General features: G+C 47.9%; 1 protein-coding gene across 4 annotated transcripts in view; it reads left to right on the top strand.

Annotated features, from left to right (window-relative positions):
* Positions 1-18,605, top strand: part of ugcg (UDP-glucose ceramide glucosyltransferase) — a 35,880-nt gene extending 17,275 nt beyond the window's left edge. The window contains exons 4-10 of one of the 4 annotated variants that reach the window (XR_005034833.1): positions 972-1,073; positions 1,557-1,669; positions 12,778-12,956; positions 14,617-14,703; positions 16,075-16,261; positions 16,577-17,094; positions 17,648-18,605. Coding sequence is in view for 1 of the 4 variants with exons in the window: in XM_036936749.1 (XP_036792644.1) it covers positions 972-1,073; positions 1,557-1,669; positions 12,778-12,956; positions 14,617-14,703; positions 16,075-16,261; positions 16,577-16,747 (839 nt within the window). In the remaining 3 variants the exon portion in view is untranslated. Of the gene's footprint in view, positions 1-971; positions 1,074-1,556; positions 1,670-12,777; positions 12,957-14,616; positions 14,704-16,074; positions 16,262-16,576 lie in introns of all 4 variants that reach the window. The other 3 variants (XR_005034832.1, XR_005034831.1, XM_036936749.1) reach the window with 3 other exon arrangements.
* Positions 18,606-25,783: the final 7,178 nt, after the last annotated feature.

Genomic DNA, 25,783 nt, shown 5'->3' with positions numbered 1-25,783 from the left:
CACAGAATCGTCTAGAATGTCATTCTATGCTGTAGCATTAAGATTTCCCTTCACTAGAACTAAGGGGCCTAGCCCGAACCATGAAAAACAACCTCAGACCATTATTCCTCATCCACCAAACTTTACAGTTGGGTCTGAATTCGGGCAGGTAGTGTTCTCCTGGCTTCCGCCAAACCCAGATTCGTCTGTCGGACTGCCAGCATTATTCACCACTCCAGCCGACTCTTGGCATTGCTTATTGTGATTTTAGGCTTGTGTGCGGCTGCTCGGCCATGGAAACCCGTTCTGTGAGCTTGTGTGGCCTACCACTGCGTGGCTGAGCCGTTGTTGCTCCTAGACGTTTCCACTTCACAATAACAGCACTTACTAGTTTACCGAGGCAGCTCTAGCAAAGCAGGGATTTGACAAACTGACTTGTTGGAAAGTTGGCATCCTATGACGGTGCCACATTGAAAGTTACTGAGCTCTAAGGTAAGGTCATTCTACTGACAATGTTTGTCTATGGACATTGCATGATATACCTGATATACCTGAAGCTTGTGGCTTCCTCATGAAGTTTATAGCAATTTCCTCCGCAGTCGCCAAAAGATACAATGAATACGTTCACATTTAGTTTTTGGGGGGCAGAATGAACTACTGATTTATTTTGATTGGACAATATTCTAACTTTATTGAGACAGATCATTTTAAAAAATAAAAATTTTATTGAGTAAATGTATGTATTGGTTGTCTTCGAGCTTAAAATGTAATGAATTGGGAAGATCCCAGGCTGTGTCATCACCTGCCGTGACCCGCGAGTCCCATATAAGGCCACGCACAAAACGGGCTCCCTGCTGGATGAAAAGGCTGAAGGGAAGTGAAACCGTCTGTAAAGGAGGGTTGAAGAGAATCTCTTGGTTTTTACAACACAGTCTTGGTGATGGCGACGGTCCTAGTGCACGTCAAGTCACTGAACTAACGTTCTGTTGCAGGAGGAAAGAAGGTCGGCATCAACCCCAAGATTAATAACCTGATGCCGGGTTATGAAGGGGCCAAGTATGACCTCGTGTGGATCTGCGACAGCGGAATACGAGGTAGGAAACTCCACTTTGCCTGTGTCCCAAATGGCACCTTTTTTATTCCCTACGTTGTGCACTGCCCTGGTCAAGAGTAGTGCACTACGTAGGGATTGTGGTGCCTTTTGGGGACCGTTTCCTTACTCTGATTTTGAATCGTAACAGAATGAATCAGCTGCGCTGTTACAAATCAGTCGGCGGTCTCTGTTTTCGTTCTTATCACTGACTCACAGCCGTTAGATAATAGAGAGACTATCTTATGTTTTCTAGTTTTGAACCTTGAACAAATAAACTGAACCTAGATAAACCAGACGTTATGTTTGTATGTTAAGCAATCAACGTTTATTTTATTCACCTATATTCAAGTACTGTAGTTTGATGAAAACGATACGTTAGATCCCATTGCCTGATCTGTAAACTGCTGATTTTTAATTAAAATAAAATGAACAATGGGCTTTCTATGTACATTGATAGAATGATTTTGTTCCTGTTCCTCCCCAGTGAAACCGGACACTCTGACCGATATGGCCAATCAGATGACTGAGAAGGTGGGGTTGGTTCATGGCCTTCCCTACGTGGCCGACAGACAGGGCTTCGCTGCTACACTGGAGCAGGTGGGCATCCTTACAGACAGAGGCTCTCAGTTCATCTTCCCTCCATCCCTTGCATCCTCTGTCCTTAACTCTATCTCAAAAGTCAGAGGAAAGAGGACGCAAGGAATAATAAAAAAAATAATCTAAATTGAGAAAGAGACGGGGGGGCCAGGGGAGCCGGTAGACTGGGGAGACTGGGGCCTGGGGAGCCGGTAGACTGGGGAGCCGGGAGCCTGGGGGACCTGGGGAGCGGGTGGCCAGGGGGGCCTGGGGAGCCGGTAGACTGGGGAGACTGGGGCCTGGGGAGCCGGTAGACTGGGGAGCCGGGAGCCTGGGGGACCTGGGGAGCGGGTGGCCAGGGGGGCCTGGGGAGCCGGTAGACTGGGGAGACTGGGGCCTGGGGAGCCGGTAGACTGGGGAGCCGGGAGCCTGGGGGACCTGGGGAGCGGGTGGCCAGGGGGGCCTGGGGAGCCGGTAGACTGGGGAGACTGGGGCCTGGGGAGCCGGTAGACTGGGGAGCCGGGAGCCTGGGGGACCTGGGGAGCGGGTGGCCAGGGGGGCCTGGGGAGCCGGTAGACTGGGGAGACTGGGGCCTGGGGAGCCGGTAGACTGGGGAGCCGGGAGCCTGGGGGACCTGGGGAGCGGGTGGCCAGGGGGGCCTGGGGAGCCGGTAGACTGGGGAGACTGGGGCCTGGGGAGCCGGTAGACTGGGGAGCCGGGAGCCTGGGGGACCTGGGGAGCGGGTGGCCAGGGGGGCCTGGGGAGCCGGTAGACTGGGGAGACTGGGGCCTGGGGAGCCGGTAGACTGGGGAGCCGGGAGCCTGGGGGACCTGGGGAGCGGGTGGCCAGGGGGGCCTGGGGAGCCGGTAGACTGGGGAGACTGGGGCCTGGGGAGCCGGTAGACTGGGGAGACTGGGGCCTGGGGAGCCGGTAGACTGGGGAGCCGGGAGCCTGGGGGACCTGGGGAGCGGGTGGCCAGGGGGGCCTGGGGAGCCGGTAGACTGGGGAGACTGGGGCCTGGGGAGCCGGTAGACTGGGGAGCCGGGAGCCTGGGGAGCCGGGAGCCTGGGGGACCTGGGGAGCGGGTGGCCAGGGGGGCCTGGGGAGCGGGTGGCCAGGGGGGCCTGGGGAGCCGGTAGACTGGGGAGACTGGAGCCTGGGGGGCCGGGAGCCTGGGGAGCCGGTAGCCTGGGGGGCCGGGGAGCCGGTAGACTGGGGAGACTGGGGCCTGGGGAGCCGGTAGACTGGGGAGCCGGGAGCCTGGGGGACCTGGGGAGCGGGTGGCCAGGGGGGCCTGGGGAGCCGGTAGACTGGGGAGACTGGGGCCTGGGGAGCCGGTAGACTGGGGAGCCGGGAGCCTGGGGGACCTGGGGAGCGGGTGGCCAGGGGGGCCTGGGGAGCCGGTAGACTGGGGAGACTGGGGCCTGGGGAGCCGGTAGACTGGGGAGCCGGGAGCCTGGGGGACCTGGGGAGCGGGTGGCCAGGGGGGCCTGGGGAGCCGGTAGACTGGGGAGACTGGGGCCTGGGGAGCCGGTAGACTGGGGAGCCGGGAGCCTGGGGGACCTGGGGAGCGGGTGGCCAGGGGGGCCTGGGGAGCCGGTAGACTGGGGAGACTGGGGCCTGGGGAGCCGGTAGACTGGGGAGCCGGGAGCCTGGGGGACCTGGGGAGCGGGTGGCCAGGGGGGCCTGGGGAGCCGGTAGACTGGGGAGACTGGGGCCTGGGGAGCCGGTAGACTGGGGAGCCGGGAGCCTGGGGGACCTGGGGAGCGGGTGGCCAGGGGGGCCTGGGGAGCCGGTAGACTGGGGAGACTGGGGCCTGGGGAGCCGGTAGACTGGGGAGACTGGGGCCTGGGGAGCCGGTAGACTGGGGAGCCGGGAGCCTGGGGGACCTGGGGAGCGGGTGGCCAGGGGGGCCTGGGGAGCCGGTAGACTGGGGAGACTGGGGCCTGGGGAGCCGGTAGACTGGGGAGCCGGGAGCCTGGGGAGCCGGGAGCCTGGGGGACCTGGGGAGCGGGTGGCCAGGGGGGCCTGGGGAGCGGGTGGCCAGGGGGGCCTGGGGAGCCGGTAGACTGGGGAGACTGGAGCCTGGGGGGCCGGGAGCCTGGGGAGCCGGTAGCCTGGGGGGCCGGGGAGCCGGTAGACAGTAGCATTCTTCCAGACAGAGACAGACCACTAGTCTGGTGCTCTACCAGATCTATGTGACTTAACCCTCAGAGTCCGGAAGCCGTGTTCACACTACAGGCCTTAATGCTCACTTTTCAAATCCGTTCTGGAATATTGACTCTCCAAACAGCAAGTTACCAAATCGTGTGTGTGTGTGTGTGTGTGTGTGTGTGTGTGTGCAGACAGCAGTCATTTGCATTCACACTTCTTTACTTATTCCACATTTTGTTGTTAGGTTGTGGGACTAAAATGGATTTAATTTTTTTTTTTGTAAACGATCTACACAAAATGTCTAAGTGGAAGATAAATTTGAACATTTATTTTTAAATTAATGGAAAATAAAACACTATCTTGATTAGATAAGAATTCAACCCCTGAGTCAATACATTAGCGATAACAGCTGTGAGTCTTTCATATTACCTCGAATAACCTGTGCCTCCCCCTGTATATAGCCTCCACATTGACTCTGTACCGTAACACCCTGTATATAGCCTCCACATTGACTCTGTACCGGTACCCCCTGTATATAGCCTCCACATTGACTCTGTACCGGTACCCCCCTGTATATAGCCTCCACACTGACTCAGTACCGTAATACCCTGTATATAGCCTCCACATTGACTCTGTACCGTAATACCCTGTATATAGCCTCCACATTGACTCTGTACCGGTACCCCCTGTATATTGCCTCCACACTGACTCAGTACCGTAATACCCTGTATATAGCCTCCACACTGACTCTGTACCGTAATACCCTGTATATAGCCTCCACATTGACTCTGTACCGGTACCCCCCTGTATATTGCCTCCACACTGACTCAGTACCGTAATACCCTGTATATAGCCTCCACACTGACTCTGTACCGTAATACCCTGTATATAGCCTCCACATTGACTCTGTACCGGTACCCCCTGTATATAGCCTCCACATTGACTCTGTACCGTAATACCCTGTATATAGCCTCCACATTGACTCTGTACCGGTACCCCCTGTATATAGCCTCCACATTGACTCTGTACCGGTACCCCCTGTATATAGCCTCCACATTGACTCTGTACCGTAATACCCTGTATATAGCCTCCACATTGACTCTGTACCGGTACCCCCTGTATATAGCCTCCACATTGACTCTGTACCGTAATACCCTGTATATAGCCTCCACATTGACTCTGTACCGGTACCCCCTGTATATAGCCTCCACATTGACTCTGTACCGGTACCCCCTGTATATAGCCTCCACATTGACTCTGTACCGGTACCCCCTGTATATAGCCTCCACATTGACTCTGTACCGGTACCCCCTGTATATAGCCTCCGCATTGACTCTGTACCGGTGCCCCCTGTATATAGCCTCCACATAGACTCTGTACTGGTACCCCCTGTATATAGCCTCCACATTGACTCTGTACCGGTACCCCCTGTATATAGCCTCCACATTGACTCTGTACCGGTACCCCCTGTATATAGCCTCCACATTGACTCTGTACCGGTACCCCTGTATATAGCCTCCACATTGACTCTGTACCGGTACCCCCTGTATATAGCCTCCACATTGACTCTGTACCAGTACCCCCTGTATATAGCCTCCACATTGACTCTGTACCGTAACACCCTGTATATAGCCTCCACATTGACTATGTACCGTAATACCCTGTATATAGCCTCCACATTGACTCTGTACTGGTACCCCCCTGTATATAGCCTCCACATTGACTATGTACCGTAATACCCTGTATATAGCCTCCACATTGACTCTGTACCGGTACCCCCTGTATATAGCCTCCACATTGACTCTGTACCGGTACCCCATGTTTATAGCCTCCACATTGACTCTGTACCGTAATACCCTGTATATAGCCTCTACATTGACTCTGTACCGGTACCCCCTGTATATAGCCTCCACATTGACTCTGTACCGGTACCCCATGTTTATAGCCTCCACATTGACTCTGTACCGTAACACCCTGTATATAGCCTCCACATTGACTCTGTACCGGTACCCCCTGTATATAGCCTCCACATTGACTCTGTACCGTAATACCCTGTATATAGCCTCCACATTGACTCTGTACCGTAATACCCTGTATATAGCCTCCACATTGACTCTGTACCGGTACCCCCTGTATATAGCCTCCACATTGACTCTGTACCGTAACACCCTGTATATAGCCTCCACATTGACTCTGTACCGTAACACCCTGTATATAGCCTCCACATTGACTCTGTACCGTAATACCCTGTATATAGCCTCCACATTGACTCTGTACCGTAATACCCTGTATATAGCCTCCACATTGACTCTGTACCGGTACCCCCTGTATATAGCCTCCACATTGACTCTGTACCGTAACACCCTGTATATAGCCTCCACATTGACTCTGTACCGTAACACCCTGTATATAGCCTCCACATTGACTCTGTACCGTAACACCCTGTATATAGCCTCCACATTGACTCTGTACCGTAACACCCTGTATATAGCCTCCACATTGACTCTGTACCGGTACACCCTGTATATAGCCTCCACATTGACTCTGTACCGTAACACCCTGTATATAGCCTCCACATTGACTCTGTACCATAACACATTTCAGTTGAATACGTTCAATTGTACAGCTGACTAGGTGACTGACCCTTTCCATGTTATGTTGCTTCTGGATTGATTGTGACATGTCCTAAGACTGCTATCATGAAGACACGGAAGTAGTAATTAATACCCATGTAATATACTATAACGTGCAAAAATCAACACTAATCTCTTTTATTTTATATGAATTATGATCACTTGTCTGAGAAGGTACTAAAAATATTTAAAAATGGTGTTTAACTGATAGTCGCCTTTGTTGTTGTTGTTGAAATTAGCCAAGAGTGGAAACGTACAACTGTCAATAACAAAACCTCTGATTTAGAATAAATCAGGTTTGGATATATAAACCACATGAACTGGTTGAAACATTAAATAGCAGAAAATGTTTATTTTTATTTATTTGAATACAAAGAGTGACGTAGGCTTAATGGGTACTGTGTTGTATTAGAGAGGGAGTGGGGTATTCACTAGGCTGCTGGTACTGTGTTGTATTAGAGAGGGAGTGGGGTATTCACTAGGCTGCTGGTACTGTGTTGTATTAGAGAGGGAGTGGGGTATTCACTAGGCTGCTGGTACTGTGTTGTATTAGAGAGGGAGTGGGGTATTCACTAGGCTGCTGGTACTGTGTTGTATTAGAGAGGGAGTGGGGTATTCACTAGGCTGCTGGTACTGTGTTGTATTAGAGAGGGAGTGGGGTATTCACTAGGCTGCTGGTACTGTGTTGTATTAGAGAGGGAGTGGGGTAGTCACTAGGCTGCTGGTACTGTGTTGTATTAGAGAGGGAGGGGGTATTCACTAGGCTGCTGGTACTGTGTTGGATTAGAGAGGGAGTGGGGTATTCACTAGGCTGCTGGTACTGTGTTGTATTAGAGAGGGAGTGGGGTATTCACTAGGCTGCTGGTACTGTGTTGTATTAGAGAGGGAGTGGGGTATTCACTAGGCTGCTGGTACTGTGTTGTATTAGAGAGGGAGGGGGTATTCACTAGGCTGCTGGTACTGTGTTGTATTAGAGAGGGAGTGGGGTATTCACTAGGCTGCTGGTACTGTGTTGTATTAGAGAGGGAGTGGGGTATTCACTAGGCTGCTGGTACTGTGTTTTATTAGAGAGGGAGGGGGTATTCACTAGGCTGCTGGTACTGTGTTGTATTCGAGAGGGAGTGGGGTATTCACTAGGCTGCTGGTACTGTGTTGTATTAGAGAGGGAGGGGGTATTCACTAGGCTGCTGGTACTGTGTTGTATTAGAGAGGGAGGGGGTATTCACTAGGCTGCTGGTACTGTGTTGTATTAGAGAGGGAGGGGGTATTCACTAGGCTGCTGGTACTGTGTTGTATTAGAGAGGGAGTGGGGTATTCACTAGGCTGCTGGTACTGTGTTGTATTAGAGAGGGAGTGGGGTATTCACTAGGCTGCTGGTACTGTGTTGTATTAGAGAGGGAGGGGGTATTCACTAGGCTGCTGGTACTGTGTTGTATTAGAGAGGGAGGGGGTATTCACTAGGCTGCTGGTACTGTGTTGTATTAGAGAGGGAGTGGGGTATTCACTAGGCTGCTGGTACTGTGTTGTATTAGAGAGGGAGTGGGGTATTCACTAGGCTGCTGGTACTGTTGTATTAGAGGGAGGGGGTATTCACTAGGCTGCTGGTACTGTGTTGTATTAGAGAGGGAGTGGGGTATTCACTAGGCTGCTGGTACTGTGTTGTATTAGAGAGGGAGTGGGGTAGTCACTAGGCTGCTGGTACTGTGTTGTATTAGAGAGGGAGTGGGGTATTCACTAGGCTGCTGGTACTGTGTTGTATTAGAGAGGGAGTGGGGTATTCACTAGGCTGCTGGTACTGTGTTGTATTAGAGAGGGAGTGGGGTATTCACTAGGCTGCTGGTACTGTGTTGTATTAGAGAGGGAGTGGGGTATTCACTAGGCTGCTGGTACTGTGTTGTATTAGAGAGGGAGTGGGGTATTCACTAGGCTGCTGGTACTGTGTTGTATTAGAGAGGGAGTGGGGTATTCACTAGGCTGCTGGTACTGTGTTGTATTAGAGAGGGAGTGGGGTATTCACTAGGCTGCTGGTACTGTGTTGTATTAGAGAGGGAGTGGGGTAGTCACTAGGCTGCTGGTACTGTGTTGTATTAGAGAGGGAGGGGGTATTCACTAGGCTGCTGGTACTGTGTTGGATTAGAGAGGGAGTGGGGTATTCACTAGGCTGCTGGTACTGTGTTGTATTAGAGAGGGAGTGGGGTATTCACTAGGCTGCTGGTACTGTGTTGTATTAGAGAGGGAGTGGGGTATTCACTAGGCTGCTGGTACTGTGTTGTATTAGAGAGGGAGGGGGTATTCACTAGGCTGCTGGTACTGTGTTGTATTAGAGAGGGAGTGGGGTATTCACTAGGCTGCTGGTACTGTGTTGTATTAGAGAGGGAGTGGGGTATTCACTAGGCTGCTGGTACTGTGTTTTATTAGAGAGGGAGGGGGTATTCACTAGGCTGCTGGTACTGTGTTGTATTCGAGAGGGAGTGGGGTATTCACTAGGCTGCTGGTACTGTGTTGTATTAGAGAGGGAGGGGGTATTCACTAGGCTGCTGGTACTGTGTTGTATTAGAGAGGGAGGGGGTATTCACTAGGCTGCTGGTACTGTGTTGTATTAGAGAGGGAGGGGGTATTCACTAGGCTGCTGGTACTGTGTTGTATTAGAGAGGGAGTGGGGTATTCACTAGGCTGCTGGTACTGTGTTGTATTAGAGAGGGAGTGGGGTATTCACTAGGCTGCTGGTACTGTGTTGTATTAGAGAGGGAGGGGGTATTCACTAGGCTGCTGGTACTGTGTTGTATTAGAGAGGGAGGGGGTATTCACTAGGCTGCTGGTACTGTGTTGTATTAGAGAGGGAGTGGGGTATTCACTAGGCTGCTGGTACTGTGTTGTATTAGAGAGGGAGTGGGGTATTCACTAGGCTGCTGGTACTGTTGTATTAGAGGGAGGGGGTATTCACTAGGCTGCTGGTACTGTGTTGTATTAGAGAGGGAGTGGGGTATTCACTAGGCTGCTGGTACTGTGTTGTATTAGAGAGGGAGTGGGGTAGTCACTAGGCTGCTGGTACTGTGTTGTATTAGAGAGGGAGTGGGGTATTCACTAGGCTGCTGGTACTGTGTTGTATTAGAGAGGGAGTGGGGTATTCACTAGGCTGCTGGTACTGTGTTGTATTAGAGAGGGAGTGGGGTATTCACTAGGCTGCTGGTACTGTGTTGTATTAGAGAGGGAGTGGGGTATTCACTAGGCTGCTGGTACTGTGTTGTATTAGAGAGGGAGTGGGGTATTCACTAGGCTGCTGGTACTGTGTTGTATTAGAGAGGGAGTGGGGTATTCACTAGGCTGCTGGTACTGTGTTGTATTAGAGAGGGAGGGGGGTATTCACTAGGCTGCTGGTACTGTGTTGTATTAGAGAGGGAGTGGGGTATTCACTAGGCTGCTGGTACTGTGTTGTATTAGAGAGGGAGGGGGTATTCACTAGGCTGCTGGTACTGTGTTGTATTCGAGAGGGAGTGGGGTATTCACTAGGCTGCTGGTACTGTGTTGTATTAGAGAGGGAGGGGGTATTCACTAGGCTGCTGGTACTGTGTTGTATTAGAGAGGGAGGGGGTATTCACTAGGCTGCTGGTACTGTGTTGTATTAGAGAGGGAGTGGGGTATTCACTAGGCTGCTGGTACTGTGTTGTATTAGAGAGGGAGGGGGTATTCACTAGGCTGCTGGTACTGTGTTGTATTAGAGAGGGAGGGGGTATTCACTAGGCTGCTGGTACTGTGTTGTATTAGAGAGGGAGTGGGGTATTCACTAGGCTGCTGGTACTGTGTTGTATTAGAGAGGGAGTGGGGTATTCACTAGGCTGCTGGTACTGTTGTATTAGAGGGAGGGGGTATTCACTAGGCTGCTGGTACTGTGTTGTATTAGAGAGGGAGTGGGGTAGTCACTAGGCTGCTGGTACTGTGTTGTATTAGAGAGGGAGTGGGGTATTCACTAGGCTGCTGGTACTGTGTTGTATTAGAGAGGGAGTGGGGTAGTCACTAGGCTGCTGGTACTGTGTTGTATTAGAGAGGGAGGGGGTATTCACTAGGCTGCTGGTACTGTGTTGTATTAGAGAGGGAGGGGGTATTCACTAGGCTGCTGGTACTGTGTTGTATTAGAGAGGGAGTGGGGTATTCACTAGGCTGCTGGTACTGTGTTGTATTAGAGAGGGAGGGGGGTATTCACTAGGCTGCTGGTACTGTGTTGTATTAGAGAGGGAGTGGGGTATTCACTAGGCTGCTGGTACTGTGTTGTATTAGAGAGGGAGGGGGGTATTCACTAGGCTGCTGGTACTGTGTTGTATTAGAGAGGGAGGGGGTATTCACTAGGCTGCTGGTACTGTGTTGTATTAGAGAGGGAGGGGGTATTCACTAGGCTACTGGTACTGTGTTGTATTAGAGAGGGAGGGGGTATTCACTAGGCTGCTGGTACTGTGTTGTATTAGAGAGGGAGGGGGTATTCACTAGGCTGCTGGTACTGTGTTGTATTAGAGAGGGAGGGGGTATTCACTAGGCTGCTGGTACTGTGTTGTATTAGAGAGGGAGGGGGTATTCACTAGGCTGCTGGTACTGTGTTGTATTAGAGAGGGAGTGGGGTATTCACTAGGCTGCTGGTACTGTGTTGTATTAGAGCGGGAGTGGGGTATTCACTAGGCTGCTGGTACTGTGTTGTATTAGAGAGGGAGTGGGGTATTCACTAGGCTGCTGGTACTGTGTTGTATTAGAGAGGGAGTGGGGTATTCACTAGGCTGCTGGTACTGTGTTGTATTAGAGAGGGAGTGGGGTATTCACTAGGCTGCTGGTACTGTGTTGTATTAGAGAGGGAGTGGGGTATTCACTAGGCTGCTGGTACTGTGTTGTATTAGAGAGGGAGTGGGGTATTCACTAGGCTGCTGGTACTGTGTTGTATTAGAGAGGGAGTGGGGTATTCACTAGGCTGCTGGTACTGTGTTGTATTAGAGAGGGAGTGGGGTATTCACTAGGCTGCTGGTACTGTGTTGTATTAGAGAGGGAGTGGGGTATTCACTAGGCTGCTGGTACTGTGTTGTATTAGAGAGGGAGGGGGTATTCACTAGGCTGCTGGTACTGTGTTGTATTAGAGAGGGAGTGGGGTATTCACTAGGCTGCTGGTACTGTGTTGTATTAGAGAGGGAGGGGGTATTCACTAGGCTGCTGGTACTGTGTTGTATTAGAGAGGGAGGGGGTATTCACTAGGCTGCTGGTACTGTGTTGTATTAGAGAGGGAGGGGGTATTCACTAGGCTGCTGGTACTGTGTTGTATTAGAGAGGGAGTGGGGTATTCACTAGGCTGCTGGTACTGTGTTGTATTAGAGAGGGAGTGGGGTATTCACTAGGCTGCTGGTACTGTGTTGTATTAGAGAGGGAGGGGGTATTCACTAGGCTGCTGGTACTGTGTTGTATTAGAGAGGGAGGGGGGTATTCACTAGGCTGCTGGTACTGTGTTGTATTAGAGAGGGAGGGGGTATTCACTAGGCTGCTGGTACTGTGTTGTATTAGAGAGGGAGTGGGGTATTCACTAGGCTGCTGGTACTGTGTTGTATTAGAGAGGGAGTGGGGTATTCACTAGGCTGCTGGTACTGTGTTGTATTAGAGAGGGAGGGGGTATTCACTAGGCTGCTGGTACTGTGTTGTATTAGAGAGGGAGTGGGGTATTCACTAGGCTGCTGGTACTGTGTTGAATTAGAGAGGGAGGGGGTATTCACTAGGCTGCTGGTACTGTGTTGTATTAGAGAGGGAGTGGGGTATTCACTAGGCTGCTGGTACTGTGTTGGATTAGAGAGGGAGTGGTTGGCCGGTAGGGATATCCTTGTCTCATCGCGCACCAGCGACTCCTGTGGCGATCCGGGCGCAGTGCGCGCTAACCAAGGTTGCCAGGTGCATGGTGTTTCCTCCGACACATTGGTGCGGCTGGTTTCCGGGTTGGATGTGCGCTGTGTTAAGAAGCAGTGCGGCTTGGTTGGGTTGTGTATCGGAGGACGCATGACTTTCAACCTTCGTCTCTCCCGAGCCCGTACGGAAGTTGTAGCGATGAGACAAGATAGTAGCTACTAAAAAACAATTGGATACCACGAAATTGGGGAGAAAAAGGGGTAAAATAAAAATAAAATAAAAAATATATATAGTATGTATATATATATAAAAAATGGAGGGTGGTTCGTACACACACAAAATAGACAGAAGTTCAGAAATTCCAATATTTTATGGTTTTTTCTCCCCTAACATTTTCCGTCACGGGTACTTGGTTCTAGGGTTCGAAGGATAGAGACTGTTACCTGTCCTACTAATCTACCTCCGTCTTTCTAACAGGTCTACTTTGGCACGTCCCACCCACGCTCCTACATCTCAGCCAACGTGATGGGTATTAAGTGTGTGACAGGGATGTCGTGTTTGATGAGGAAAGATATCTTGGACCAGGCTGGAGGGCTCATAACCTTCGCTCAGTACATCGCCGAGGACTACTTTATGGCGAAGGCCATCGCTGACAGGTACAGACATTACTTTATCATACATGTTACAGCTAACCTGAGGTTACCTGACCCTAACCCTTAACCCTAACCCTGACCCTGACCCTTTATCATACATGTTACAGCTAACCTGAGGTTATCTGACCCTAACCCTGACCCTTAACCCTAACCCTGACCCTAACCCTGACCCTAACCTTAACCCTTACCTTATACATGTTGCACCTTACCCTAACCCTGACCTTACCCTAACCCTGACCCTTCACTCAATACAGCCTAGTTTATCATATCATGTATGTTGACACTTTTTTTAAATTGTGTTTGTCTATCTATACAGTACCAGTCTAACACACCTACTCATTCAAGGGTTTTTCTTTATTTTTACTATCTTCTACATATGTGTTATTTCATAGTTTTGTAGAATAATAGTGAAGACATCATGGTAGGAAATAGTCCAAATAAAGAAAAACCCTTGAGGGTACTTTCAACTGGTACTGTGTGAATGTGTGTTATATAAATATATTATTATTATTATTATTATTATTATTATTTATATATATATTATTTATATGTATCTTTAATATCATACAGTGGACTCCTAAGTCTAAGCATGCAATGCCCTGATGCATTTAGTGCTCTGATCTCTGACGGCTGAACCATGAGACAATTATTGTTTTAGGAAAGTTTCAAATGAAGTTGGCTATAAAGTTTTGCATATTTTACACATCGAAACCCAAGGAAGAGTGTTTTTGTTCTCGGCTGTTTTAAGGACACAAATGTCTCTCAACATCCCTTGTTTATTGATGGTGTTGGTCAGTCCTCAAAATGTAAAAAAATAATAATAACGTTTTTCAAAAATGTAAAAGAATTATATAAATAATGTATTTAGCCTTTTATTTTACTAAGCAAGTCCGTTAAGAACAAATTATTATTTACAATGACGGCCGACACCGGCCAAACCATCAGGACGCTGGGCCAATTGTGCGCCGCCCTATGGGACTCCCAAACGTGGCTTGTTGTGATACAGCCTGGAATCGAACCAGGGTCTGTAGTGACGCATCTAGCGCTGAGGTGCAGTGCCTTAGACCGCTGTGATACATCCTGGAATCAAATCAAATCAAATGTATTTATATAGCCCTTCGTACATCAGCTGATATCTCAAAGTGCTGTACAGAAACCCAGCCTAAAACCCCAAACAGCAAGCAATGCAGGTGTAGAACCAGTGTCTGTAGTGACGCCTCTAGCGCTGAGGTGCAGTGCCTTAGACCTGCGCCACTCGGGAGCCCTGAACCCGGTTCCCATCTTTGCCTTTTAACCCCTGACACTTTGACCTGTTTTATTGTTCGTCCACTAAACATCGATGATTTGATACGGTTGTGTTTTGGTGTTATTGAAAACTTTCATTGGATTGCCGGCCATTGGCCAGGTCTTAACTCCAGCTCTTAAAGGGGAAGTTCACTATTTTACAACTTGACGTTAGATATATTTCCTCAACCTGAAAGGAGTCTATGGGCAAGGAGGCTCTGTAATATGTGGCTTGGTTTTCATTAAGCAGCCATCTACAAAGGTCTGCCAACTTTGGCCACCGCTAGCTAAAAATCAACGTGAGTGATTTGTGGCTGAACTTCCCTTTTTAACTGAAGGGGCTAACTGTTTCCTTTGTCCCTCCCTCTTTATCTCACAGGGGATGGAAATTCTCCATGGCAACGCAGGTAGCCATGCAGAACTCCGGGTCCTATTCAGTTGCTCAGTTCCAGTCCCGCATGATCAGGTAAACAAACTATCAGGGCTTAGACTTTCACACTCAGCCACTGTTATAGAGCAGATTCCCGGAGGACCACGGGACCGGCTTCTTTCTCTCCTCCCTTTTGTACTTGATTGATCAATTAAGGTCACAGTAGACACAACTCTCCGGGAATTGAGTTTGACACACCCGTTGTCCTAGATTATTTGAACATGTGGCATTTTATTTCTAAAAGCTAATTTAGCTGTTTCAGTCTCCTAATAGTCCACCGACTAGCCTGCCACGTTGGGATTCAGATTGCTTCAGATCTACTGACTCTGATCAGTGTAATCTCTTTTTTTTTTAAAGAGATCAAATATATTTTTCACTTGTGTATAGTGTGATAAGACATACTGCGATATAGGCTAAAGTTACGTAGATGTGTCTATAGATTAGTCTAAGGGGTGTCTCATCCATAGAAACATAATGTTTTTTTACCACCTGCTTTACTGCTATGGGGACACTCAAAATGGCCGCCAGTCCACTACTTCCTGCTTTACTGCTATGGGGACACTCAAAATGGCCGCCAGTCCACTACTTCCTGCTTTACTGCTATGTGGACACTCAAAATGGCCGCCAGTCCACTACTTCCTGCTTTACTGCTATGTGGACACTCAAAATGGCCGCCAGTCCACTACTTCCTGCTTTACTGCTATGTGGACACTCAAAATGGCCGCCAGTCCACTACTTCCTGCTTTACTGCTATGTGGACACTCAAAATGGCCGCCAGTCCACTACTTCCTGCTTTACTGCTATGTGGACACTCAAAATGGCCGCCAGTCCACTACTTCCTGTTTTTCTGCTATGTGGACACTCAAAATGGCCGCCAGTCCACTACTTCCTGCTTTACTGCTATGTGGACACTCAAAATGGCCGCCAGTCCACTACTTCCTGCTTTACTGCTATGTGGACACTCAAAATGGCCGCCAGTCCACTACTTCCTGCTTTACTGCTATGTGGACACTCAAAATGGCCGCCAGTCCACTACTTCCTGCTTTACTGCTATGTGGACACTCAAAATGGCCGCCAGTCCACTACTTCCTGCTTTACTGCTATGTGGACACTCAAAATGGCCGCCAGTCCACTACTTCCTGCTTTACTGCTATGTGGACACTCAAAATGGCCGCCAGTCCACTACTTCCTGCTTTACTGCTATGTGGACACTCAAAATGGCCGCCAGTCCACTACTTCCTGCTTTACTGCTATGTGGACACTCAAAATGGCCGCCAGTCCACTACTTCCTGCTTTACTGCTATGTGGACACTCAAAATGGCCGCCAGTCCACCCATTATGACGTAATTGACCTGAATGGGGACATCCGTTGATTTGTAATTCTGTGGTCTGTTCCTCCCCTCTCAGATGGGCCAAGCTTCGTATCAACATGCTCCCCGCCACCATCTGTGAGCCCATCTCGGAGTGTTTCGTAGCCAGCCTGATCATTGGCTGGGCAGCGCATCACGTGTTCCACTGGGATATTATGGTCTTCTTCATGTGCCACTGTCTGGCGTGGTTCATCTCTGATTACATCCAGCTCCGAGGAGTTCAGGTACACACACACACACACACACTGTCTGGTGTGGATCATCTCTGACTACATCCAAGTTACCAGGTTGTCTGCTATTAATGTCTGGTGTGGATCATCTCTGACTACATCCAAGTTACCAGGTTGTCTGCTATTAATGTCTGGTGTGGATCATCTCTGACTACATCCAAGTTACCAGGTTGTCTGCTATTAATGTCTGGGACATAAAAACTGATAACCACCGCTCGTTACTCTTAACTGAGAGACAGAAAAGAAAAGACAGAAAATAAATTGTGTGGAAGCAACCAACGGCGTATGTTTTTCCTTCTCTCCCTACAGGGTGGTGCGCCGGCCTTCTCCAAACTGGACTACGCTGTAGCCTGGTTCATCAGAGAGTCCATGACCATCCAGATCTTCCTGTCGGCCCTGTGGGACCCCACCATCAGCTGGAGAACGGGGCGCTACAGGTTACGATGTGGGGGTACGGCCGAGGAGATCCTGGATGTATAGCTACCAGCTTAAGTCCGCCTACAGGGACACATAACCCGAGTCCTATTACCCCCAGGGGCCAGAGACAATACCAGACACAGACTGATCAGCATCCCTATATAGTCAACTACTTTTGACCAGGGCCCACACTTGCCCATATGTTTCTGCTCTGGTTTAAGGTAGTGCACTATATAGGGAATAGGGTTCCATAGGGCTCTGGTTTAAGGTAGTGCACTATATAGGGAATAGGGTGCCGTTTGGTATACGGCCAGAGAGAGATGGCAACATTCAGTGGAAGAAAATAAACAACCAGCTATGGGCATGACTGATAGAAGGAAACTACCCGCTGTGGGCGTGGCTGATAGAAGGTAACACCCCTTATGGGCATGACTGATAGAAGGAAACTACCCGCTGTGGGCGTGGCTGATAGAAGGAAACTACCCGCTGTGGGCGTGACTGATAGAAGGAAACACCCCTTATGGGCATGACTGATAGAAGGAAACTACCCGCTGTGGGCGTGGCTGATAGAAGGTAACACCCCTTATGGGCGTGACTGATAGAAGGAAACTACCCGCTGTGGGCGTGGCTGATAGAAGGAAACTACCCGCTGTGGGCGTGGCTGATAGAAGGAAACACCCCTTATGGGCATGACTGATAGAAGGAAACTACCCGCTGTGGGCGTGGCTGATAGAAGGTAACACCCCTTATGGGCGTGACTGATAGAAGGAAACTACCCGCTGTGGGCGTGGCTGATAGAAGGTAACACCCCTTATGGGCGTGACTGATAGAAGGAAACTACCCGCTGTGGGCGTGACTGATAGAAGGTAACACCCCTTATGGGCGTGACTGATAGAAGGAAACTACCCGCTGTGGGCGTGACTGATAGAAGGTAACACCCCTTATGGGCGTGACTGATAGAAGGTAACACCCCTTATGGGCGTGACTGATAGAAGGAAACTACCCGCTGTGGGCGTGACTGATAGAAGGAAACTACCCGCTGTGGGCGTGACTGATAGAAGGAAACACCCCTTGTGGGCGTGGCTGATAGAAGGAAACTACCCGCTGTGGGCGTGACTGATAGAAGGAAACACCCCTTATGGGCGTGGCGGCAAGAAGGAAACACCCCTTATGGGGGTGACGGGTAGAAGGAAACACCCCTTATGGGCATGACTGATAGAAGGAAACACCCCTTATGGGCGTGGCGGCAAGAAGGAAACACCCCTTATGGGCGTGGCGGCGAGAAGGAAACACCCCTTATGGGCGTGGCGGGTAGAAAACGTCATATGGAATTCATAGTGTTTGATGGTTTTTAACCTGTGTGTTGAAATATATCATTTATTACTAATGCTTTTTCTGTCTACCATCCAAACTGTTGAAAACCGAGATCCTCCTGTCGTGAAGTGAGCCCTACGTCCCAAATTACACCCTATTCCTCATTTAGTCTTAATTCTATACTCAATGAATATTGTTTTAATGTGAAAACTTAAGGTCCAAACCTAGGAATTCTCTTTGTTCCATTTTTTTTGGCTTATTGGTCAGGTTTTCAAGCACCACGGTCTTTCTGCTGTGAGATTGCTGGCTATTTTCAAGACTGGATGTGTCGCAAATGGCACCCTATTCCCTATGTAGTGTACACCCTATTCCCAATGTAGTGTACACCCTATTCCCTATGTAGTGTACACCCTATTCCCAATGTAGTGTACACCCTATCCCCTATGTAGGGGTGTCATTTGTGATGCAACCATGTCTCTTAACCAGGGGTATTCAACTCTGACTCTACGAGGTCCAGAGCCTGCTGGTTTTCTGTTGTACCTGATAATTAATTGCACCCACCTGGTGTCCCTGGTCTAAATCAGTCCCTGATTAGAGAGGAATCACCCACCTGGTGTCCCAGGTCTAAATCAGGCCCTGATTAGAGAGGGGAATCACCCACCTGGTGTCCCAGGTCTAAATCAGGTCCTGATTAGAGAGGGGAATCACCCACCTGGTGTCCCAGGTCTAAATCAGGCCCTGATGAGAGAGGAATCACCCACCTGGTGTCCCAGGTCTAAATCAGGCCCTGATTAGAGGGGAATCACCCACCTGGTGTCCCAGGTCTAAATCAGTCCCTGATTAGAGGGGAATCACCCACCTGGTGTCCCAGGTCTAAATCAGGCCCTGATGAGAGAGGAATCACCCACCTGGTGTCCCAGGTCTAAATCAGGCCCTGATTAGAGGGGAAACGATGAAGAAATGTGTTGGAACTGGCTTGGAGTTTCAGAGTTGAGTTTCGGCTGCTGGATAGGCTGATCTGATCCAGTAAAATCACTGTCTCCAGCTCCTGGAGCTTTATTGGGTGTACAGGCTTTTGTTTCAGCCCAGCACTAACACACTTTTTAGACCACGATTAGCTGAATTGGGGGTGTTAGTGCTGGGCTGAAACAAAAGCCTGCACCCCCCCCCCCCCCCCCCCCCTCTGACCCTACAGTATGAAGCTCCGTGTCTGCTTTCTCTCTCTGAACTATGAGAATCCTCTTAACGCTCCTCTGACTCGACACGCCTGCTCTGTCAGCGTTCTCTATTGAAACAGAGAAGGCAAAGCGGCGAGAATGCACTTAGTCAAAGGTTTTGGAAATGTTACTTTTATGTTTTTGTTGTTTTTGTTGTTGTTGTTGTTTTTGTTGGTGGGAATATGCTTATCCAAATTGTCCATGTGTTTCAGTTTTCTGCCCCCATTCATTTCATTAGTGTCACATTGTGTAGTGTGGAAGTTCAATAGTTGTATGTCTGACCCAAATAGCACCCTATCCCCTAAATACTAGACCACTTGTGACAATTGCCTGCCAGGTGTCGACTCTGGGGGTCAACCAGGTTTAGACCATGGGGCTGGGTAGATGGGGGTCAACCAGGTTTGACTCTGGGGCTGGGTAGATGTGGGGGGGTCAACCAGGTTTAGACTCTGGGGCTGGGTAGATGGGGGGTCAACCAGGTTTAGACTCTGGGGCTGGGTAGATGGGGGGGGTCAACCAGGTTTAGACTCTGGGGCTGGGTAGATGGGGGGTCAACCAGGTTTAGACTCTGGGGCTGGGTAGATGGGGGTCAACCAGGTTTAGACTCTGGGGCTGGGTAGATGGGGGGGGTTAACCAGGTTTAGACTCTGGGGCTGGGTAGATGTGGGGGGTCAACCAGGTTTAGACTCTGGGGCTGGGTAGATGGGGGGTCAACCAGGTTTAGACTCTGGGGCTGGGTAGATGGGGGGTCAACCAGGTTTAGACTCTGGGGCTGGGTAGATGGGGGGTCAACCAGGTTTAGACTCTGGGGCTGGGTAGATGGGGGGTCAACCAGGTTTAGACTCTGGGGCTGGGTAGACTCTATGTTACCACAGTAGAATTTACTCTATCACACAGGCATGGCAACCTTGATTTAGTTACAATTATTTTGTTGCATGGGTAACCTCATATTATTTTCTGGTCTATTTGTATTAGATTAGTCGTTAAAGCACAATTGCTCTGTTGCCGTGGTGAAACAAGTTGATGCCATATGCTGTCAGATTGATTCTCTTGTGCTGATTGTGTTTAGAACGTCTTCATGCTGACTACTAGCAAACGGTATGTTTCAGCTGTTATGGGAGATGGATACTTTCAAATTCGTCACAGGACATGTTGCTTCTGGAATCTCCAATGGCCTCTTTCCACTGTAACCACAGCCCTGGTGTCTGGCCTGAGACTTTCCCTGGTGTCTGGCCTGAGACTTTCCCTGGTGTCTGGCCTGAGACTTTCCCTGGTGTCTGGCCTGAGACTTTCCCTGGTGTCTGGCCTGAGACTTTCCCTGGTGTCTGGCCTGAGACTTTCCCTGGTGTCTGGCCTGAGACTTTCCCTGGTGTCTGGCCTGAGACTTTCCCTGGTGTCTGGCCTGAGACTTTCCCTGGTGTCTGGCCTGAGACTTTCTCTGGTGTCTGGCCTGAGACTTTCCCTGGACTTAAACCCTGGTGTCTGGCCTGAGACTTTCCCTGGTGTCTGGCTTGAGACTTTTCCTGGACTTAAACCCTGGTGTTGTACCAAGTGCAATTGGACCTCCATCTCCTAGCCTGGTCCCAGATCTGTCCATCTCCTAGCCTGGTCCCAGATCTGTCCATCTCCTAGCCTGGTCCCAGATCTGTCCATCTCCTAGCCTGGTCCCAGATCTGTCCATCTCCTAGCCTGGTCCCAGATCTGTCCATCTCCTAGCCTGGTCCCAGATCTGTCCATCTCCTAGCCTGGTCCCAGATCTGTCCATCTCCTAGCCTGGTCCCAGATCTGTCCATCTCCTAGCCTGGTCCCAGATCTGCCCATCTCCTAGCCTGGTCCCAGATCTGCACATCTCCTAGCCTGGTCCCAGATCTGCACATCTCCTAGCCTGGTCCCAGATCTGCACATCTCCTAGCCTGGTCCCAGATCTGTCCATCTCCTAGCCTGGTCCCAGATCTGCACATCTCCTAGCCTGGTCCCAGATCTGCACATCTCCTAGCCTGGTCCCAGATCTGCACATCTCCTAGCCTGGTCCCAGATCTGTCCATCTCCTAGCCTGGTCCCAGATCTGTTTGTGCACTGTCTTGACCGTAGGCTACCGGTTTCCTACTCTGCTGATGAGACGAAGGATATGACGATGATGTGGTTCTGTTTACTTCTATCTGTCTTGTCAAATCTGTTGTTGATACAAACTTATAAATATTAATATGGCTGATATTGGATTTGTCACAAATGTCACCCTATTCCCAATATAGTGCACTACTTTTGACCAGGGCCTTATGGGGGGGTGGTGCACTATGTAGGGAATAGGGTGCCATTTGGGGGGGGGACACACACTCTGGCGTTGTTTTTAATGACAGGAAGAGGAATGAAAAGTAACAGCAATAAAGGAATACAGCTCTCTGAACGAGATGTCGCTGTATTCCACTCTAACAGGATATGAGAAATATATTACATCCTGTTTTGAAACATTTCACATTTGTTATTGGAAGACAAGACCGTATAAAAAATAATAATAATAATAATAACATTTCATCTTTCAGATTCAATATTGTGTTGTTCCAGGAGTTTGAAACAATTATTCAATATAATAAAATGCATGTACAAATGTAAAGTTAACTATTTGCTTTAAGGTTTGCAGTTAGCTGACTAGTAGATGAGTCAAATTCTTTGGAATTCTAGTCAATTCAGAAAGTAAAATCAATTGCTATTCCGAGTTGTCCTCCATTTTTTTTTTTTTAAAGCGTTTTGAATGGAAATTTCAGTGGACTTCCTGAATTGACTGAAATTGACCCCCAAACCCCCCCCCCCCTGATACTAGCACAGTATGTGGAGGCTTGAACTTGATTAGGGAGAGGAACACACTGTTTTAGATTGCTTCATGATGTACCCAACTATCTGTGAATGAGAGACTGCTTGCCTTGCACTTCTAGTGGACCAAAGTATCAAGTGTCTCTGGAGGGTATGTCCAAAAAAAATCGCACCCTTTTCCCTAATATAGTGCACCATTTTTATTTAATTTTTTTTTCTTTGACCAGAGTCGTGTCCCTGGTGGGGGGTTGTACTTCACAAACAGGAGATGGAGTCATGCCGGCTTGGACAGAGCTACTCTGGTCAAAAGTAGTGCACTATGTAGGGAACAAATGGCTCACTGTAGCAGAACAGGGTCTGTTTGGAATCCATTTTGTCTATTTCAATTGTACCGATGTTATATTGTTTTTTAAACATGTCACAATATGTATATTTATGAAGTTTGGTAGATACCATTTTTTTTTTTTTTTTGCTTTATGGTGCCTAATTTATTTAAAGTTTTTGATGATGATGATTATTGTAGGTATTTAATCTATAAGCAGCGGGAAAACAAAAAGGCTGGACAAACTTCTGTTAAAAAAAAAAAAACGTTTTATTTTTTATTTAATATGAATTGTACTATGAAGCAGAATAATCTACAGCTGGAAACTGTGCCATAGCAGGAGAAATTAAAGCTTTATCAAACCACACCAAGGTGTACAGTCTTCATTGTATACTAATTGTGTTTATACTATTATTATATACATGTAACTGACAAAATAAAGGAAGTACTTGAGTAAATGAGGTATACGAACTATGTTGAATGCAGGTGTGGTTAACTTTAGTTCTAAACCATGTGATCACCAGTCTCTAACATGGCTTTAACTTTAGTTCTAAACCATGTGATCACCAGTCTCTAACATGGCTTTAACTTTAGTTCTAAACCATGTGATCACTAGTCTCTAACATGGCTTTAACTTTAGTTCTAAGCCATGTGATCACCAGTCTCTAACATGGCTTTAACTTTAGTTCTAAACCATGTGATCACCAGTCTCTAACATGGCTTTAACTTTAGTTCTAAACCATGTGATCACCAGTCTCTAACATGGCTTTAACTTTAGTTCTAAACCATGTGATCACCAGTCTCTAACATGGCTTTAACTTTAGTTCTAAGCCATGTGATCACCAGTCTCTAACATGGCTTTAACTTTAGTTCTAAACCATGTGATCACCAGTCTCTAACATGGCTTTAACTTTAGTTCTAAACCATGTGATCACCAGTCTCTAACATGGCTTTAACTTTAGTTCTAAGCCATGTGATCACCAGTCTCTAACATGGCTTTAATTTTAGTTCTAAACCATGTGATCACCAGTCTCTAACATGGCTTTAACTTTAGTTCTAAACCATGTGATCACCAGTCTCTAACATGGCTTTAACTTTAGTTCTAAACCATGTGATCACTAGTCTCTAACATGGCTTTAACTTTAGTTCTAAACCATGTGATCACCAGTCTCTAACATGGCTTTAACTTTAGTTCTAAACCATATAAGACTCACTAGAATATATGAAGAGAACAGAATATTAGGGATCAATTAAAGAAAGCACACACATTAATCTCCTGGTAGATTTAAAAATACTCTAATCTTTTATATTATTTAGCGTTATGAAAATATAAATAATAATGAAAACAGAACTGGAGAGCCTTTATGGACTAAATGTATTGATGAATCAAACATACAGTGGTTTGATTCCTCCTGAAAGTTGCCATGTTTTAATTGATAAATCCACAAAATACTGGAAGGTGAGGAAAAGTGTACAATCAGGGGTTGACCAGTAGTCCTATAAATCTACCCTGATAATCCTTCCTAATCGTGGAACTGTGATGACAACGGTCCAGTCGTCGTGAACCTTTGTACCAGGCTCCAGGTTTAAACTGCTACCCTGATAATCCTTCCTAATTGTGGAACTGTGATGACAACAGTCCGGTCAACGTGAACCGTGCTTCAGGCTCCAGGTTTAATCTGCTACATATGACCTGCGTTCCATAATGATTCCCATAGGCTACATGTCCCAGACTATTTCACAGCTTGTAAGGCGTTAGCCTAATATGATCCACTATTGCTAGCTATCCTCAGGAACAACCAGGGGTGCAACTTTCAGTGGGGATGGGGACATGTCCCAACCACATTCTGAAATGGCATTTTTGTCCCCCCCTCCCCCCTCCAGTGTTATCATTGGAATGTGATACAAAACACGGTAACAGTGGGCTTTAGGACCATACGGACGCCTCCGAGCGGTCGGGTAAGCTGTTTTGAAGTTGTTTTATGTGTTAATGTGTTAAGTGTTTTATACAACTAGGTTTTAGGACCCAGTGAAGGCAAAGCTTCTGGAAGGCTGGCTGGACTGGCATGGGAGAGTTGAGCATAGTTCAGTGTGTACGTGTTGCGCTCTTCCACTGAGTTGTAAAAGGAAGCAGAACAGAAACTGGCTACTCTTTAGATGACTGATGTAGCTGGCAAAGTAATTGCTGTTTAACAGAAAAAAAAACGAATCAGGACAAACACAGGAACGAGACGGAGGCAAGGTAAAATAACATTGCAAAGGAAATTAACTACGAAGTCAGTGGCCGTTGTAAATCTACAGTAGGTGGATTTAACTGACGATATAATAAAAACATTCTAGAAATCAGAAATCAACTCAGTAGGTGGATTTAACTGACAATTTAATGAAAACATTCTAGAAATCAGAAATCAACTCAGTAGGTGGATTTAACTGACGATATAATAAAAACATTCTAGAAATCAGAAATCAACTCAGTAGGTGGATTTAACTGACGATTTAATGAAAACATTCTAGAAATCAGAAATCAAGTCAGTAGTTTTGGTGCTATACTGTCATTTTCAAATGGCAACAGAAGCCTATAGCTTGGGTCTCCAGATTTCATCCCTGAAAGGTTATAAGGCCACTATGTCATAAACAGCCCTGTGGTAAAGGTATATATATATAGATATATATATTGATATGCTTCAGCCTGCTGCAATATGACTGGTTTCACATTTGTAAAACAATTGTAATTTATATTTATAATCCTCTTAATCAAACAGCGTACTAATGTACCTAGCTCTTATCAATTCGTAAATTACAGTGCAGGAGGATGTTTTATTTTTTATTTCACCTTTATTTAACCAGGTAGGCAAGTTGAGAACAAGTTCTCATTTACAATTGCGGCCTGGCCAAGATAAAGCAAAGCAGTTCGACACATAACAACACAGAGTTACACATGGAGTAAAACAAACATACAGTCAATAATACAGTAGAAACAAGTCTATATATGATGTGAGCAAATGAGGTGAGATAAGGGAGGTAAAGGCAAAAAAAAAGGCCATGGTGGTGAAGTAAATACAATATAGCAAGTAAAACACTGGAATGGTTGATTTGCAGTGGAAGAATGTGCAAAGTAGAAATATAAATAATGGGGTGCAAAGGAGTAAAATAAATAAATAAATACAGTAGGGGGAGAGGTAGTTGTTTGGGCTAAATTATAGATGGGCTATGTACAGGTGCAATAATCTGTGAGCTGCTCTGACAGTTGGTGCTTAAAGCTAGTGAGGGAGATAAGTGTTTCCAGTTTCAGAGATTTTTGTAGTTCGTTCCAGTTATTGGCAGCAGAGAACTGGAAGGAGAGGCGGCCAAAGGAAGAATTGGTTTTGGGGGTGACTAGAGAGATATACCTGCTGTAGCGCGTGCTACAGGTGGGGGCTGCTATGGTGACCAGCGAGC

Source organism: Oncorhynchus mykiss, chromosome 12 (genome assembly GCF_013265735.2).
Source record: "Oncorhynchus mykiss isolate Arlee chromosome 12, USDA_OmykA_1.1, whole genome shotgun sequence".
Taxonomy (NCBI): Eukaryota; Metazoa; Chordata; class Actinopteri; order Salmoniformes; family Salmonidae; genus Oncorhynchus; species Oncorhynchus mykiss.
Note: the sequence above shows the minus strand (reverse complement) of the source record. Positions and strands in the feature narration are given on the sequence as shown.